The sequence below is a fragment of the Columba livia genome, chromosome 5, assembly GCF_036013475.1.
Source record: "Columba livia isolate bColLiv1 breed racing homer chromosome 5, bColLiv1.pat.W.v2, whole genome shotgun sequence".
Classification (NCBI taxonomy): domain Eukaryota; kingdom Metazoa; phylum Chordata; class Aves; order Columbiformes; family Columbidae; genus Columba; species Columba livia.
The window spans coordinates 22,716,189-22,735,921 of record NC_088606.1 but is presented as its reverse complement, the minus strand read 5'-3'; the positions used below and the strand labels follow the sequence as shown (position 1 = coordinate 22,735,921).

At 38.8% G+C, this 19,733-nt stretch overlaps 1 protein-coding gene across 2 annotated transcripts; it reads right to left on the bottom strand.

Annotated features, from left to right (window-relative positions):
* Positions 1 to 436: 436 nt before the first annotated feature.
* Positions 437 to 17,853, bottom strand: DIO2 (iodothyronine deiodinase 2). 2 transcript variants are annotated; one of them, XM_005502375.3, is made up of 3 exons: positions 17,717 to 17,853; positions 16,943 to 17,221; positions 437 to 5,697 (listed from the first exon to the last, which is right to left on the bottom strand). In XM_005502375.3, the coding sequence occupies exons 2-3, from the start codon at positions 17,162 to 17,164 to the stop codon at positions 5,080 to 5,082; spliced, it is 840 nt and encodes a 279-aa protein (XP_005502432.3). In that variant the 5' UTR covers positions 17,165 to 17,221; positions 17,717 to 17,853; the 3' UTR covers positions 437 to 5,079. The 2 variants fall into 2 exon arrangements, with proteins under 2 accessions (XP_005502432.3, XP_021143186.1); XM_021287511.2 differs by lacking the exon at positions 17,717 to 17,853 and having other exon boundaries at positions 5,125 to 5,697; positions 16,943 to 17,685.
* Between the last annotated feature and the right edge of the window lie 1,880 nt (positions 17,854 to 19,733).

Genomic DNA, 19,733 nt, shown 5'->3' with positions numbered 1-19,733 from the left:
GTTTTAATTTTTTTCCCATTAATAGCTATTCAGCTATGCTTTTTTTTTTTTCACCTTTTACCTTTTGTGTGTTCATTAAAATGGGAGCTGCATGTATGGCTGATGCATTCACAACCAATTCATCCAAGTTTCATATGTTACGTACAGCTCAGCATGCTTTCAAGCACATACTTTTTTGAACAGTGCAGTTCTGTAAAGACTCAACTGATGTCCCTGTAGCTCTTATTTTCTCTCCCCGTTTTCTTTCTTAAAAGTTGAGCAATAGTCAGATATTAAATTAGTCTCACCATTTATAAAAGGTTTTTTAAATATTGTTTCAGATCTAGTAAGTGGCATATGCTATTGTAGTAAACAAAGCTCTAGATTTCCTTGGTCTAATGTCAAGATTCCACTGTGCATTAATAACTAATATTAGAATAAAAAGACACAGAAGATGTGTATTTTCCTTTATTATTTATTATAGTACAAGAGAAACAATTCTAGAAAGCACATTTCATGGAGCACCATATTGTAACAAAATGTTGCTGGCTCTCCTACAAAGTGTTTTTTTGACATTTAAACAATGACACACACGTAGTCAGTACACACAGGCATCTACACCCTGGCGATCTTATTAATGGACCCAAAGAGACCTCTTTCAAATACAGAAACACTAAGGTGCACAGAGGAATGCTAGTGTGAGGACATCCAAACACCAACTGAGTTAATTACTCTTTTGTTAGCGATCTTCATAAGCACACAAGCCTTCACTGTCTCACCCCAGTCTCTCTTGTCTGAAGTCTCCAAATTGGGCCCAAAGGTCACTGAATATGGATCCAACACAGACATGGTGTAGAGTTGAACAAAACTGGCCAATATTCCCTACCTGATACCTCTTATTGCTTTGGTTATAGTATTGAATGAAAGTCTTAAAAACTCTTAAACCTACACTCCACATCACAGAAAAGTCACTTTTACACATACAGAAAAATAACCTCCCTCTACACACACCTGAATGCATAGCACTGATACCTCTTTGAGAAGCTTTGTGGGTTTTCCCGCCCCAATCACCTTCATAAAAATGATTGCGTTTCGTTTTTCAGATAGCTGTTCAACAATATATCTTGTAATACTTTTCTTTCATTTTAACAGGGTATGGTTTCCTACTGCTTTAGATTTGTCATTGTCTATATAAGCAAGAGCAAAATGCTATCTTTTTCATCTGTACAAAATGTTTTACATTCATTTTATACAGTGCCAAATAATGATGCTAAGCACAGAACAATGTAGGATGATAGCCCAGAATACCTTTTTACTTTGCTCAAAATGAAAAAGTACTGGAAGTTTCCCATACTACTGTTCAGCCACAGTATTAGGGTCTCTATTATGTACAGTAGCCTTCCAGAATACTTTCAGGCACCTATTCTGTGAGCTATTGCTCACTATGTATGTTACAGTGAAGCACCTCAAGGAATATGGTTTAGTGCCTGCAAAAAGTGAGAACAGGAGACAGAAGCAAATTCAGCCTCTTAACAGACTACACCAATTGTGAAGTACGATGCTAGCAAAGTAGCAAAATGTCTGTCTGGACCCAAATCAACCCACTATTACAATAATTCTGAGTATCTGATATATGGCCACTTCTATCATTAACTGAGGACAACGCATGATGTTTAATTAAAAACCATTTCTATAAGATGTTTCAATTCTGTAGGAAAAAAAAAAAATATAAAAAAAAAAAGCAAGCAGCTTTTATTTCTATTGCCCATTTTGAAAAGATATTTTTTTTCTTCTCTTTGAAATACTTTCCCTGCTTTCTGACCACAAACTTTCTGGGGAATTTTAAGGATTTGTAAAATGTATTCCTGTCTTGATAATCAGTGAGGTTGAACTATCATTAAGTTTTGGGCAGGGCATTGAACTGATATTGCCAAGAAATAAATGAGGTTATTGTGTATTTTTTCTTGTGGAAAATCATTGTGTGTTTCCCATTTACAGGAGCCAATTCTATAATTCCTTTATACTATGTGCTGAATAGACACCTATGAATAACAGAACAAAATAATGGAAATCCAAAAGGAAGGAGAAAAGGCACTTGAAAAATAACTGTAACTTTAGATATGCAAAACTGTATTAACTAACTGAACTACTAACTCAGACTCTCTCCTTTGAGCTAAAGGTATGTTTCAACAGCTGTGCTAAACATTTGGTTAGCATTTCCTGTATAAACAGTTCAGACTTCAACTGCATGATGGGGAAGAGAAGAAAGAAAAGGCTTACTAGTTTAAATTTTACAAAGGCTACAGAGTTGGTATGGATTCATAAAGTTTCAGATGACTGAAGAATAAGATACAGTAAGAGAAAGGTGTTGTGCTGGGTGTGACAATACATACTTTCACTTGGTTTAACATCTACAGCTTTATTCACCTGAGTAAAAGGACAGTATAGCAAAATCAGAAGAGACCCAGAGACAGGCAAAGAATATGAACCTGTATAAGAGTGTGAATTATTGATTGGTTTAAGAAACAAACAAAAGATATATAAATTTCTGTATAAAGTATATAGTCACTGACATACAGATGAAAAATTGGGATCACTTCTTTATAATGTTTTAGCATACAAGAGCAAGAGAGGAGAACATTGAAAAGCAGCCAATTTAAATCTGGGGGAAAAAAAAAACATATATATAAAGGTGTTTATTTGTTTTTCTTTGCTCTTAAACATGATGTGTTTTGATTTTAGCATTCCCCAACTCAAGAGCTATTTAGATCTCAAAACTCAGGACCAGCCTCTCACAGGGATGATGAGACTTTAGCAATCACACTAGACAAGACAAAAATAATAGGGGCTGAAGCTAATGAAAGTTCCGGAAGAAATTATTGCACCTTCCCCTGAAGCATCTGATACAGCCAGAGGTAGGAGACTGGATTAAATAAATCATGCAGTTTGGCTATGTTACTGTTCCTATGATATTAGGTTTAAATATTTCAGTTATACACCCCAGTTAGTCATGAAAACATATAACTATCTTTCACACTGAACAATGAGTTACAGTAACATGAATTAATGGGAGGACAGAATAATTATTATTGGCAATCTTAGCCACCATTTATGTGTGCATATTTATGTATATATATACATAAAATATATGATATACATATATATGCATACATAAATGCATACTTACATATATACACACACATGGAGACACACGCCTCCTGAGCAGTGGGGCTCACCAGAAGGTCTGAAGGCCGTTCTTTACACCCTTATTTGCTACACATTACCAAACTGTGTAAAAATGTGTGTGTATATGTTTAACAGTGTGTGGAGGAAAATGTGAGAAGGAAGGGAAGCATGAACCTGAATATGGTAGAAATCACTCATGTTCCTGTCATTATTTCAGATCTGTGCTTGAAAACACATTTCCAAATGCCTAGTACAGTGGCTAAGTTGACCAACAGCCAAGCAAGAATAAATGCACAGTATTGAAGGGACATAATGAAAATGAAAATATTTATGTATGCATTTTCTGTTCTTTCGTGTGTTAGTATCAACACACCCTGTTACTGACAACAGGCAGGATGAGAAATAAAAAGAACTAATTTGATTTTTGCCACTTACCCTGTTTATCTCTTTCATGTTTCTGCCAAAGCTGAGAGAAAACTGGGATAGTCCATCTACTTATGGATTTTCATTTGTCAGCTCCAATGGGTTAGCTCATTGCAAACTTGCCTTTTCATCAGGTTTGATTAAATTATTTTTTAGTTTTAGAAATACCTGAACTTAATGTATACTCTGACAGTATCTCTTTAAACATAACTAATAATTCCTCATACCCATTTATATGACAATTCTGCCACCTTTTACACTTTTTCACATTAATTCACACTGTGTGTCCTTCCTGTTTCTCTGGGAAGGCTCTTGAGAACACAAGTAAAACGAACAGACTGTCACCTCATCTGATAGCAGAACTGTAGCTAATCAACTCTGAGGCTGCAAACAACTTAACTTCCAGACAAAATAATGTAGCTAAACCAGTTGCAGATATCTAAGACAGCAAAACTTAATATGACTACATTTAACAGGGTAAATGACATGGTAGGTTTCCATTTCAATGAGGTAAAGTTGTGTATCTGTTCCCCTGTCCCCAAAATATATCTGTAATATCATTACCTCAAATAAAAATAAAAGAGAGAAATAAGTTATCTTTTCAATAGCTAAAAATGAAATTACCTTCAAGCCTATTGCTAGACAGAAAGAGATCGAGGAAAAGTAAGGAAACAGAGAAGAAAACCAGGGAAAATTGATAAATGTGTGTTGTCAGCTCTGAGAACAGAGGGTTGGTTTTCATCATCTGAGTTTTGTACTGTGATGCATGCTCTAGATGTCTCTTGTTGTTTTGTTACAAACAGTCCAGGTTTTCTAGTTTTCAAATTGTAATGGACTTATTTGATCACCTGTGTCTGGTCCAACTCCAGGCACAGGCCCACGTACTGGATACAAACATATAGGTAGAATTATATAGGTAATATGCTGTGCAGAGGCATCCATAGAGAGTACAAATACCAGCATACAATGTTTGATCTCGATCTGAGCAGCTAGTCTGCCTGCACAATGCATTGCATGGTGGTTCCTGTAGTCTCTGAACAAGAAAATCTCTAGATAACAGTTGCCACACTTCATTGCAAGCCCCCTGGCTCCTCCCGGGCCTCCTGCATTGGCCACAGGAGGATAAAGACGCATTTCTGGTGAAATGCATGACATTGCCTTTGCATGGATTGCCTTCCAAGCAGCAATGCTTCTGGCTCACCACAGGGCCACCACTTCATGAGACAGGTTCCTGGGAGACAGGTCTTATCCATCACTCTTCCTGCTTGCCATCAGCACCTTCTCACAGAAGCCTCTTCACTTCTTCTGTCCTGCAGCGAGCAGAGGAGTGGGATTTTTTTCCTTACAATGATGTCTCTGTGGAGCTAGTTTTTTCTTTTATTTTCTTTTCCTAGTTAACATTCATTTGACCTTGTTATCAAATGTGTTCTCCTGCAATCATCTGAAAGGTCTTATTCAAACCAGCGTATTATTTTTCCCTTTTACATCACCTTAAAGGGATACATCTATTGACATAGCTTCTGTAGAGAATGGATTTCATCTTTTGCTGAAATTTTGTTCCAGCCAAAGCCGAACCTCCTGCAGATTGTAGGAAAAGGGGCCTTTGCCTCCCAGATAGGCGATTTTTTGTCTCTGCACAATGCATACTCGCTCAAATGAAACCCCATATGCCACATTGGCATTGTTGTCCATGCAGTCAGCCACCACATGGCACTGAGGTGGCAAGGAAAAGCGCTGTAGGAGCTGGTGAGCAGCTGCACATCGGTCTTCCTGGTTCCTGTGTTTCTTGACTTCAAATGAAGCGGGAGATATTCCAGGGGCAGCCCAGCCATCTGATGGGTGAGCCTCATCAATGTAGACCAACAGAAAGTCAGCCACACCGGAGAACTCCTCCACCAGCTTGCTGAAGGCCGACAGCTGGCTTGTGAATGGTGGTCAGGTAGCTGAACCAAAGTTGACCACCAGTGGCCGCTCAGAGTTGGCAAAATCCAGAAGGTGACATTTGGTTCCACACCTCCCACTGACACTGTTCCAGCTGCTACTGTTGCCATCACTGTCCTTGGCTATGTGTATTACACTGGAGTTTGGGGCTTCTCCTCCAAGTTTGACCTGACAGTAAAACAAATTAAAACACAGCAAGTTAGTGTGACTTGCTTGTCCAGTATCCTTATGACTACTCTCTTCAAAGAAATAAAATCACTTGTTCAAAGAGCACACTTAACTACCTGCATGGACACCAGCATGGGGATATAGCAAATCAAAAACAGCAGCTTCAAAAAATTCATCTAGCCCATCCCCACTCACAATGCAGGGAAATATGCCATTCCTGACAGCTATTCTATTTCATTATTGCTGTAAAATTTGATCTGAGATCTGTCTTGTCCTGCCCACTCCACACATGGTCCTATCCACCCTTACGTAATTGCAGACTCTTATTTTCTTTCAGACAGACTACCTCAGATTTCTTCAGATTTCTTCTTCAGAGACAAATTTTCTAGAAATTATTTCTTTTCACTGCCATCATCTGAGTTCCCTCTACTGGTTTCACAACTTCCTTGAAGGGCAGTGTTCAAAATTTCAAGAGATTTTTTACTAATCCTCATCACACTTCATGTATCTCACAGGCTGCACATATTTATACATACCGGACGTTTGCTTTTTATGAAACATCATGACTGTTTTGGAAAAATAGTAGACTGTTGACTAGGGATTAGCTAGTGAGAAGTTATAATGCCTAGGTCCCTTTTTCTATCTTTATAGTTGCTCCTCACCATGGATTTTGGGACTTCATCAGCCCAGCCTGAATTTGGTGCTTTGCACTTGGACCCATTGAACTGCAATCTACATTTCAAGACAGTTTTCTAATTCTCAAAAATCATTCTGCATTGTATTCCTGATTTTCACAACATATGCAGTATTTCTCAATCGAGAGATTTGCAGTATATTCTCTTCCATCCTGCAGTCCAAGAATTAAAATGCTCAGAGTGCCAAACACAGGAGACATCTCTCCAGATGCCTACTCAACGTATCATTCTGTTTTGACAGTGGATCATCCAAGACTGTGCTTCCAAAGGGTTTTCTAACCACTTTGCAGTCATTTAATCAGTGATTGAAGGACACATTTCCTTTTCCTGCAATGTTTCTCTAGAACACTATTGGGGAAAGAGCAGCAGGAAAAGGGCAAAGTTAATATAATGGTTAAAGTAGGATGAAATGAAAACGAACTATTCTCAGCTTTAACCCCAGATATAGATCAAACTCAACAATTAATTGTGGAAAAGTCATTTTGCTTGATCGTTTCTGTTTCCCTGCCTGTAGAAAAAAGAATATAAGCATCTCGTGGAAGGGACTGCCAGAATGAGATGGATCCTGCAGAGGGCTCCAAGATCCTTAGCTGATAACTGCTATAGAACCACAAAATATTATTATGTAAGATAATTAGTTTTTAATGAGCTCTGCTACAGCAATTCCTATGTATCTGCTTTACCATCAAGTTCTAGTACAACAATGCAATTATCCTTTTGTATTTCTCTGACTCTAATATCTCTCTGTCTCCTGTCTATTTGACTATGTTCAGAAGTGTTTCTTTGAAGGAAACATACAGAGCCATATTCTGAAGTCTTTCATATTTTATTTATTTCTTTCTGAAGCTACACTCCAATTGAAATTGATAGAAGTTAACACTGAATAAGAACCGTGTAAAAAATTAATTAATAAATGACCGGGGTTGGGTGCACTTCTATTGTACATTACATCATAGGGTATCCTGCTGAGTCAGATACAGTAAGAAGCTGAATTAAGAGCTGAATACTCAACTGATTTGATTGCTGCTGCACACAGATCCAGAGACAAGCGTATTGTAGATACTGGGTTCTTTTCTCCGTGTCTCCCTGAGGAACCTGACTGCCTTGAACAAATCTACAGTTATTTGTGACTTGGCATTATTTCATCAGAATAGCAATAGAAGCAAGAGCCTAACAAAGCAAAATTTGTAAGACTTCAAGCTGCCAGACTTCACAGCTACCTGAGAAGGTCTCACAGCAAGTTGACGCGTGATACAAACACCATTTTGATTATTTTCTATGGGCCAAATTGAGACACAACTGTGCCACCATTCACTCAGAGATCAGCAAAGAGAACCACAGAAAGAAAGAATGCCTGAGACCCACAAATCTCTCCAGGACAAGCACATGATGATTGCATCCCTGGAAGCAGGGCATGTGCAGCTGCAGCTACACCACAGGCAAGGGAAGCAAGTGATGCCCCAGGAAAGCACAGCCCCTTATGGGGTCCCTCTCCATTAACCTGCACTTGCAGCAGTGCTGTCTGCTAGAGACCTGGGAACAGTTTTAAAAAATAAAGTCTTCTGCCTATTTGCCTTTGAAAGCAAATGAGTTTTTAAATAGCTCAATTTAGGACCTGCTGTCTGGGTGGGCTGTCCCTTGAACTCAAGGAAGGAAAAGAGCTGTATCCCCGTTTTTGAGAAGAAAGTATCTGTCTGGAGAGCAACAGGCTCAGAGACTCAGGCTGCTAACGTTTAAGAAGTAGCATTAAGCATGTTGCAACACTTAAGAAGTGCTGCTACAGGCTACCTACACCTTAGCAGGTAGTAGGTACTCTTCTGTACAGCTGTTGAACGTCTCATTTCTCTCTGCCATTTGGTGCAGTAAGATAAGTTAAGGAGGATTGAATAAGGTAAAGGGCCAGACCTGAGCAAACAAATACACATACCAATATCATGTGGCGGCCACATAATCATACTGAGGGTTGCATTCAATCCATAATCTAGCTAGACAACTCAGCATTTTGCGGTAAGTTAATAACTACCAAAAATGGGCACAACTCAAGAAACACAACATTTGCACATCTGCACAAACACTAGATCCTCCTTTACCTATAAAGCTTAACTGTTCTTGCACTACCAAGCAAATGCTTATTCAGAGCTAGCTTGCCCCAAATGTGCCTTATGGGCAAAGCCTGACATGTAAGTATCTGTGCTGCACTCACTTCTGGGATTAATAATGGACCTCAGTATTTAGGAGTGTGTGCCCATCCAATCAAAAAAGAGGAATAATAACATATGTTTTATCTCATAAATCACAATTAAGCAACACACTTTGAATTTCTGATATTTGTCAGCACACTTCAGAGAAGAAAAATAAAGGTAAAAATGATAGAACCAACTAAAACTCAGCAATGAACAGAGCTGCTCAGGAGATAGGAAACATCTGAGTAGCTGTTTCCCCTCACTCTTCTGGTTTTAACAAAACTATTATGATTGACAATTCTCTAACCAGCTCTCTTGAACTGGGAAACCACAACCTGCTTCTTGATCATATTTAAGCAGAAAGAGAGGCTACATATTGTAAGCTCCTCATTACCAACTCTTCAGTCAGGTCTACCAAATACTTACCTTCCTAGGTGGGTTAGCAAGCCCTTGAAGGAACAAACTATCAAAACAACTCCCATCAAACACCAGGATGGAAATGACCTTAAAGTACTATTTAACGTTGTTACCAAGGGTGCCGATGTATTTCACTGTTCTCCAACAATGCAAGTTTGCATTCTGTCTCACATACTCCCTACTGACAAAAAAATAGATTGATCTAGGAAATAAATATAAAGTATAAATATGCCCTGCATCACCTAATAGAAGTTTCTCTTCATTTGCCACAGCCATGAAGGAAGTCTCATGGCCGCAGGTTACCTATCATTTTAATTTTTGTTTCTAGGAGTGCTTGTTTTGGGCTTTTTCCCCCTTAATGAGACATCCTTGCCAAGCAGGCATTCATGAGGCATTTTCTGCTCTTCTAGAGAAGTAATTAGGTCGGTCCCTTGTTCCATACCAGTGTCAGGCACTCCAAAAAACGTCCCTGCCCAGTCGTTAACGTTTAAACATAAGCAGCAGCATCTCTGCTAATTGGTCTTGATGAAGCACTGCCGTTCCCAAAGGGACTCTTTATTTCACCAGGCTTGGAACTGATTGACACAGGACGACAATATCATCCTTGCTGATCATCTACATTGTAGGCCTTGTCTGTCTCCTTTGTTGTTATTTATTGAAAGAAAAAATAACTCTTGAAAAAGAAAATACACGCAATGAGAAAAAACAAAAAACCCCATGTATTCAGCCAAACTGCTTTTGAAATCTTACACAAAGACAGGGAAAATATAAATTCTGAGAAACAAACGAACAGAATTCCCCTCACACGCAATCCAACATTTCTATAATCACGTACTTATGTGTGTGAATATTCAGGCATTCGGTGCCAACCTTCTGGATGAGGTGGAAACCAGCCAGCACACAAGCACCCCCTCCCACACAGTCTGCATGGGACATACAAGGTAGGCCAACCAAAGCTGAGAGCCAGCCTGGCCATCAGCAAGAACAAGCACCAGCCTGACACCAAAGCAGTGACTTGCATCATTCATGCGAATTTTGTGTTTGCTTGACAGCCTTGGTACTGCACCTCCTTCTTCTCGTCTGCACGCAGAGTGGAAAGTGAACAAGGTTGCTGATGCTTTAGCACACAGACTGCAAAGTGAAGGACACTTAGGAGTGGGAAAAAAGCCCTATTCATAAACTACAGGCTAGAAATAGCACATACTGCTAACTTTGTTGTACATTCTCCATGAAGACTAGGAAAAGCCCCACAGACAAAACTTCACCTCCTCATTTACCTTTTCTTTTTTCTCATTTTGCTTTTACCAGCTTTAACGTAACCCTCCTGGGATTCTGTGCACTGTATTATAGCTTTCCTTCCCTGCATGAGGGACTTTCAAACACTTTGGCAGACTCATCAGGCTCTGTCAACCCCCTAAAGAAAATAGGTGTTGCCAGACAATTAGTAGTCTGTGATATTAGCCATTTAAATATGGACATGCTGTGTTCAGGACTGGAGTCCAGCAATTGGTAATGAACTGAATCCCTCCAGCTTTTTGCTCCTTTTTAAATTCTCTGCTTTGATTTGATCCCATTCAACTAAATACAGCCTCTGAACAGCCTGATATTTCCCAGTGCTTCATCCAAATCATAATCAGACTTTGGCTGGAGAATTATACAAATTATTATTTTTGTTTTCTTTATTTATATGACCCAGGGTTGTGCAATAGATAAAAAATACAGGAGACCCTTGTCTGGAACAGCGTACAGGAGTGGTAGCTCTTCATTTGTCATGGGGAGGTGGCAGCTTGCTTTAAGAGACTCCATTACTCAAATTGGAGAGCAGAGACTGGAAATTACTCGAGTTCTCCCAGAGTCCAGAGTCTTTATTTAGGATCAGGTGTGTGAAGCCAAGGGAGAGAAGTGGGAGACAAATTAAAAGGGCACAGTCCAGATAAAAATAACTAGTCAAATGTTGCTCTTTTTATTTAAAAACTGGCAGTTCCACAAATGAGCATGCATGGCAGAAGCATAAAGGAGCTTTTTGCCTTACATTCTTATAAAAGAGAATGGGTAATTTTAGTTCCTCTGATCAGGACCCTACAGCAAGCTTCTTAAGGACTAATGTTTCCCTCAAGGTGGGAGCATGGCTTACGACATCGTGGTCTCTGGGCCACAGGCTGCCCTTGTGGACTCTGTCTACAGGTGACAGAGGTCATCACAAGTCTTTGTTAGTCAGCACCTGGAGGACATTTAAAGTTAATCTGGATGACATTTTGGGTTTTTTTTTTACTCAGCTTTAGGACTGTATGAATACACAGTGGTGGTTTTGGTGGAGAGACAGAGGTGAGGAACAAGGACTGGGTACAATCCTTCTCCTGGGTGCTGCCCATTAGCTAATTTTCTATGTCTACCACAGCCAAAGTGGGTTTCCACAAGGGTTTGACAAAAAAGCAAGCAGTCCTTTCAGTCACTCTTCACACCTAAGGGTGAAAATAGAAGACTGCAAAGAGGTAGTGTGGAAGAAGTGAAGTTAGATCCACAAAATGAAACAGGATGAGTATCCATGTGTGACAGGGCTCATCATGTTCCTTTTCCTACCATTTGTCTGTCTTGGGCATTCAAACGGTAAGCTCCACAGGACAAACTGTGTACTCCTCTTATTTATGACACTGCCTAATATGTGACCCTGGTCTAGGATGGTCCTCAAAAACTACTATAACAAACATATATTAATACTAATGACAATGTTTTAATAATAATGGCAATGACAAGCCCAAATACTGTTGAATTTATGTTCCAAACACTGCAGGAATGATTTTAATTGTGGTTTTGTTTTGTTTTTCTCACTTCTTTCATGATTGTTTTCATTTGAAAATGTGAATGAAACAATTCCGCTGAGGCTGAACTTTGTAAAATCAATAAAAGATTTTTAATACCACACAATGTCTAGTTCTAAACCCTGAAACTATACAACACACTCTCAAAAACTGCCTTTATTACTGTCAAATGAAGAGAAAGAGACACTTCCTTACCTTGCCAGAAAAAAATAAATACAAATAATAAATATAGAGGTTATGTCTTTGTTCCAACCTTTAAAAAATAGCCCCAAAAAGCAAAGTTACTGGATAGCTGAACAGCAGGTGAAGGATCATGTCCTTATATTATTTTCACATACAGCTTTGTAAGAATGCTGTGCAGCAGGCACTTAACGTGACAGTTTTTGAGCTATCCTGCTTTGTATACTGATTTATTGTTTTTTAGGAATAAATGATGTACCTAGCAGGCAGGCAGAACTAGCCAAGGGTATTTTAGTTGTGCCCCCCTGAAATCTCGGGAAAATCCTACTGGTTGTTTACTGAACCAGTCTCTTTGCTGCTACTTCCAGAGCTGGGCCTGTGCTGTGAAGTTGGGATCCTCCTGTTCCAACCATTCCCTCCACACTGGGTCTGTCATGCCGGAGCTTGCTGCTGGCCCATTCTAAAGACAGTAAAAAACTGTACAAGTACGTGCACACACCCATCACCATCCATCACTTGAGATATCGGCATCCTTCTGAGGGCTGTAACATACATTTACATTTACATATGTGCACATACGCACAGGTGCACCAGAGCATTCCGAAGTATTTGGCTGCTTCAGGGAGATGACATTATGGTCTTTCCCATAACTACTCTGCACTGAGGTGGAAAGAGGGTGGATTTCCTCTAGGATAACCTTACAGCTCTCTGCTGGAGACTAGGAACAGAAGCTCTGCACAGCTGAAACACAAAGGTTGTATCTGATACTGGAAAAGCTCCCAGCATGAAGCCTCACCGCTGGGCACTGCTAAGGGGAACAACCTTTTTTGTACCCATTTTAAAGCATTTTAAGATAACAGTTTCTCACCTTTGGAATCCTAGAAAGCAGATTCATCCCAGTACTCAAAAGAAAGCATGGAATTAAGCAAGTTAAAAAAGCTCTTAAAAGTAAATACTGTGTATTTTTCAAAACTTCTCTAGCTTTTCCTCTGGATTTCTGTAAGATACATGACACATTCAGTACACATGTTGAGGGCTACTACAAATGACATGCTACATTTATACATTTATGCAGAAGGCACACTAACACCTGCCAAAATCTCTTTTCTTTTTTTTTTTTCCCCCTCTTACCAGTAAATGTGGTTGCTTTCATATCTATACTTATGTATACATACACACATATATATGTGTACACAGATACAGAAAAATGAGAGTGGGCTGACTCCTGAAAGAGCAGAATATGTATGCCTATGTGTGTGTATTTTTGCATTTACGCACATATACGTATGCACATATAGATATATATAGACAGATACACACATGTATACATATCTATATACATACAAACACATATGAAAGTGTAAATACCTACACACACATACATACATTATTTGCTCTTCAGGAGTAAATCCACTCATTTCTGTGGAAAACAGAGCACAACAATAAATTAGAAAAATCACATTTAAATAAAATAGTTGTACTCTTTCAGTTATATAAAGTTAATGTAACTTGATTACTCACTCTATCTCTATTATGATAATTAATCTGGGTCTAAAAGCTCCCTTTTAATGTAAGACATGATTGCCTCTTAAGAATAGGAGGAGGATGTTCTATAGATCACAGAGCTGGTGCAGTGTAGACAACATCAACACTGAGTGTGACACTAAACTCAGAGCTGTGGAAATAAAAATAAATATATTAATAATGGATAAAATTTACATAAGAAAATTAAAATAAGCAAAAGGTCAATCATTTTGATTCCAGAGGGACTGTAAAATGTGGAGAAAACAAGTCATATAGAGTGTTCCAATAAAAAAGAATACTGCATATACTCTGTATACAGTACAACAAACTCAGCACTGTTTCTCCTCTGAGGGTGTTAGAACCTTCAACTAGGTAATCTTGCCTATGAAATAATTGTCATAACCAAAATGTTGTGTGCAATAATACTTAATAACAACAAAAAGCAGAACAAAAGCAAGTTGAATTTCAAGTAAGATATTCACAATTTTTTTCTAGAGGGGAATATGCATGAGAATAGCTGTTTTCTAATATACTCTAAGTATTACAAGATGATCCCTTGCACACAGTAGTCTTGAATCAAAGTTATTTAACCCTGGGTCAGCCCGTGCTTTCAAGGTAGGGCTCCTTTTTTGTAATAAATTTACTTTAATGTAGAATCTAGTATCTACCCACAGAGTTTTTCTGAAACGGCTTAGGGTAAATTTTTCTGTGAATAGAAATCTTAGATCAAGTACTTTTGTGAAAAAAGCCAAGAAATGTGGTCAGGAAGAGTTCTGTGTAAGTAACACAAAATATAGTAAAGCCAAACATAGTTACTGCTTTAATCCAGTCTTCTGCTAACTGGCAGTCTAGCTTTGTTTTATCTCAGATATCTGCAATTCTGCTATTCTAGCTGAAAAAATGTTGATTATCTCATAAATACTCCTCAATGGAATGAGCTTAAACAACTGCTTAAGTACTTTGCTAATACCTGGTTTCAGCTAGCAAATTGGAGCAATAAGCAATCACGGCTAAGATATTGACAGCATTTTACCGTGCTGTTTAGTGCCCTGATTCTGTAATATTTTCATTTCCTACCCTCACTAATTGGCTAAGATTAAGGTATCACAACTGGGCAGTTCTACTCAGGATTTAGAAAAATATAATTTAAGGAAAAAGATGTTTTGTGGGACAAACATATTCCTGTTTTCTAAACATGCCACAAAGCAGGTTATATTTCAATTTTATTCCAACTCTACCAGTACAACTTTCCAGCTGAAACTTTTTCTCTTTCTCTTCCTTACAGAAGCAGCAGAAGATTCTTCTCTATTGTGGAAGCGATGACTCTTCTTCTCCTAATATTGCTCCTTAGTTTATTGTGTCCCGTTTATAATTTGATTTCTACAGTTATCTACCTTTCTGTGACAATCAAGGGCTTCCAATGATCTTCTGTCCTTATGGCCCATAATCCTATTAAGGTAAACAGAGTCTTTCCATTAACTCTTGGTCAACTAGTTACATCTTAAGAATAGCTGGCATGAATGGATTTTTCCCCTTTTTTGGAACAAGGGGATAAAAACTGGTTATATTTATATATATATATATTTCTGCTGAGTTCGTGGAGGCCCAGAATTCATTCTAGGGGCCTTAAAGCCTGATTGACCTGAACAACCCAGGTCATTTAATGGTGATAAGGGAGGGTTTTTATTACCAAAGTTCAAGGGATGAGTTTCATTGCCAACACCAAAAATAGCACAGTCTTTCTTCCTGTAGAGTCTATGGTTGACATTAACAACACTGAAAAGCATGTGACATCTTTATTTTAAATAATTTTGTGTTATTTAAGCAAAATGAGATTGAAAATATCTCAGGGATATAAGGTTCCTTACACCTTCACACCTTCTCCAGAACCTAGGCCACATATAGATTGCAAATGTGGGAACTGGAAACGTGGTTGTTTCAGAGTCTTGCCGCCAACTTCCACTGGAGCCTTGACCAAGTCAAGTGTCAACTGTCCTGCCTTGCCTTGTGTTTAAAATGGGAACAATTGTGTTTACTGGCTCATTTAACAAGGCAACTCTAAAATTTACTTAGTGTCTGTGAAGAGGCTAAAAACAGAAACTGGAAGGGCTAGGAGAATAGTGAGCTTCATTCAGCAATACTTTATTTGGGTAGCCAGCTGGCTGATTCCTAGGGTGGCAGAAAGACATTGACCTATTTGGCAAAAGCTAATGTTATTTATATTTGTCTTACACTGAAAACTAATGTCCCCATGGCTTGGATTTCAGGCTAAGCAGCTTGTATTCCATATCACAAAGCCAGCAAACACCAACACCACCAGCTTTTCACATCTCTAGGTAAAAACACATACAAAAGTGATTTTGGGGGAGCAAAAGAGGACTGTGGAGAAGATGATAAAAAAAGAAGCATTTTAGAAGATATAGAACTATCGTTTGGATAGGACCCCTACAACCACATGACATCACACGGGGTATGTTAAATTAGATCGTCTAAATAAGACAACACATTAACAGACTAAGTACTGTTTCAGAAGCCACAGAGCTCTGAATCCAGTTCTTCTACTTACTAACTGGGTGGCCTGTGTAAGAAATATCATTTTTTGGAGTCCACCTTTTTAATCTATAAAAGGGAACTACAACTATCTCATAAGACCTGGGCAGTACCACTGGGTAATGTTTGTACAAAACTTAAAAGGAAAAAAAAAGTACATGTTGCATAACTGCTGTTGGCTTTATTAACTTAAGTCACCATGCAGCTGTCCCTTAGCTAGTCAAGTTCATTTTTAATCTCTGACATGACCCTCTGTCACTGCTTTCATGAAGAAAAAAGGCTCACTGTTTCACTCCATACCCAGTTCTGTTACCTGGATGCTTCTTCCAATATAAAAACTGACGTATGAGTAATAGAAAATGCCAGTGTAATGACAAAGGTTCGTTTCTACCTTTTACTCTAATTAAAGCAATTCTGTCTATGTTATGTAAGTGACATCTATCTATGTAGAGCTCTATCTGAAGACACAGACTTTATACAGTCTCTAGGATCTCACATGGCAAACAATCAAACAACAGCTGTGAAAATGTCTGAAGCATTTTACAATTACTCTTATACGAAGATCTTGAGATACTTTATAAACATACAGATCATTATTCGTACAGGTGGGGAAACTGAGGCACAGCTAAACTAAGTGACACGGCCATGGTTGCACAGTCAGTGGCAAAGCAGAGAGACAGCAGCTCCCAGAACTCGTGAACCCTTTGCCCCAACTTAGAAGTACTGCTTTTTGCCAGTTTACAGTTCTCCCACCAAACTTAATATGGAACAGGAGACAGTCTGCATCTCACCGGGTCATTCCCTTCCCTTCTCCGTTGACAACAGGGATGTCCCTCATATCCCCCCAGCCTGCCAGTCCCCATCCCCGCGTACCCACCTGCTTGTAGGCGTCCAGGAGGAAGCTGTTCCAGACGCAGCGCAGCCCCTCCGAAGTCAGCATCCTCCGCCACTCACCGCGCCCGGACTTAGACCGGCTCAGAAATAGCACCATGTGCTTCAGGAGGATCACAGAGTCATACAGCGCAAGGAAGAGGCAATTGGAGAAAAAGACCGGCAAGATCTGAAGCGTGATCAGCAAATCCACACTCAGCAGACCCATCTTCCTCACTGCTTGTCTTCAGCTGGATACCTTCAGCTCCCTTTTTTACTCTGTACCCTCATTTAAAAAAGTAAAGTAAAAAGCATTTAAAAAAAAAAAAAACGCATTACCCCTCTCTCAGACTCTGTCTTTAAAATGAGCAGAGCTAGTTAAACATGAGCAGTCTAGTTAAAACCATAACTGCACGATACTCATTCAACTCGGAGCTGCTTATTTTTCAGAAACTAAGATGTTAACAATAATTCTTCCCTTAACCAGAGACCCGATTTTGTTGAAGAGAGAGGCAGCTGTGTTTCCAGCTCCCTGCAGTTACAAAATTTAAACTGAGATTGTTAATTGTTAACTTTCCTGCACTATCCCATTGTTTCTCAGCTATTTAAGCACTGAACAGACCTCTCATTTCTGTGTCAGTAAAGCTGGCTACCAGGTGCAACAATACTTTTTTAAAAAAAGGTTTATGTACATAAACTTTCTGTTCCTCCCTCCCTCTTTCCCTCTCCCCCCTCCCTGCTCTCTCTGTTCCTGCCTCCCTCCTCTCGCCCTCTCTCTTACTATCTGCTTATGGTGCAAAGTGCTTTCCCCTCTGCAGCCCTAGCTTGCTTCCCTGAAGCCTTTTATACATTCCCTAGCTAATTGCTGCAATAGAGAAATGAAACCCTAATCTTAGTAAAGATCTTGACGTCAATGTAAAAGAGGGCTTTGCTTTGGCCAGGACTGCAGTGAATAGAAAAATGAAATTCTCAAAACTTTTTTTTTTCTTTTTTTTTTTTTTGAGAGAGAGAGAGAGAGAGGAGAAAAAAAGAGAGACAGGCAGCAAGGGTGGAACTTTGTTTTCCTTTGAAAAGGAAAAAGAAAAAAACCCCACACAATATGCTTCTGACTGCTCTTAAGAAATGCTTTCAAATTTTGGAAAAAAAGTATTTTCATGTGATATGGAAGGTAACACAGCAGTGCAGGCTTCTGTTGTCAACGTGGTTTTTTTCTCATATTTTTTGTTTTGTTTTTTCCTTTGCCCTTTTGTCTTTTCCCAGAAGGTGTGTGAGCTGATGCATCCCAAGGAAGGACAAATTTCTCTATATTTTCCTCCCATCTCCATGAAGTACAACACATATAGTGTTTAAATATCTTCTGTCATCTTCTTGGTATTTAAGGAAACATAAGTAAACACCCAGCACTAACTTTATTTACTGATATGTAAGAGAAGATAAAGAAGAGAGGAAAAAAAAAGAGTTTTTGAAGGATTTGGGATTTTCAAGGTAAAGTTCCATGCTTAAAAATAATATGCTATAGCCTTAAATGCTGTTAATCAACTGAGCTTCAAGGACTTTAATATTCCACTATGATAATTATTTACATCCACTTGTCTAATAAGGATATCTAACCTTTGGTTAAAAGTTTATTAAAAAAAAAAAAAAAAAAGGAAGAAGTTTTCTCTGGCAGAGCCATGTGTGCTTTAACAACCACAAGCATCCCCTGCAGCCCCATGCTAAAGGTTTGCTTTGTTCATTTCCACATCTCTTTGTTTTACCTCTTTAGTCCAATATTTAGATCTCTTCCTACATATTTTGGTTTTTTGGTATAGTAGACACATTTTGTTTGGTGGTTGGGTTTTTTTTAGCATAGTTCTAATTTCCTTAGGTAAATATTTCATGTATTTCATGCTGCAGACATTCATAGTTTTGGTTTTGAGTACATGTCTTCCCTTTGTGCTTATGTAGGCTCTCCTCACCAGGTACATTTCATTCCCAAAGGTGTCAGTGTGATATCTAACCTCTGTCAACTCATATCCTTGATTAGCACAAGCTTCCTTCATTAGTATGTCTTAGTCTTCATCAGTCATCACTATCTTTTCAATGCTAGCAACTGCAGAAGGTAAACATCATCAGTCTTCACTACTCTGGGGTCTTTCATTTTCAAATATTGTGATACCACTCGGGCTTGTCATTAGGCTGGGATGCATACCTCGAGAAAGGCCATCCTATGTCTTGTCTTGAGCTTACCGAGGAAAAGTTTGTTTAGGTAGCATAGTATCAGACATTTGCAAAAGATATCACCCAGACAGGATATCTTCCAGCAAATGTTTACTCAAAGAAATAACTTGAAAAGGTTACACACATTAAACCAGCAACCTTTTGCATTACCAGCATAAACAAAAAAAAAGGAACTGAATTTCTTTTTCAAACTATAACAATTTTTAAGTCAAAATGTTGCTGATGACATTGTTCTGTTGCCATAGGAAGGACTGCAACCTCCCAGATCTGGTTTTATTACTAAAACTTGCAAAAACACATTATAAGCCAGCATTTATGTATCGCCACACATGGATAAGTCAGTGTTCATGTCATGTGAGCACAACACAGGAACAAGGGTCCCCAGAGCTGCTAAACTAGCTTACTGTCTAACCTCAGGCAAGCATATATAATCACTTGATTACAAGCACTCTTAAGCCTAGATTACTCTTCTGTAGATCCACCACTAAAACATGCATTGTTCTGTCTGGGATGGTCCCCTTTATTTTGGGAAGGTTTGTTAAAAGGCAGGCCTGGGGATTGTTGATGACGACGCCAGA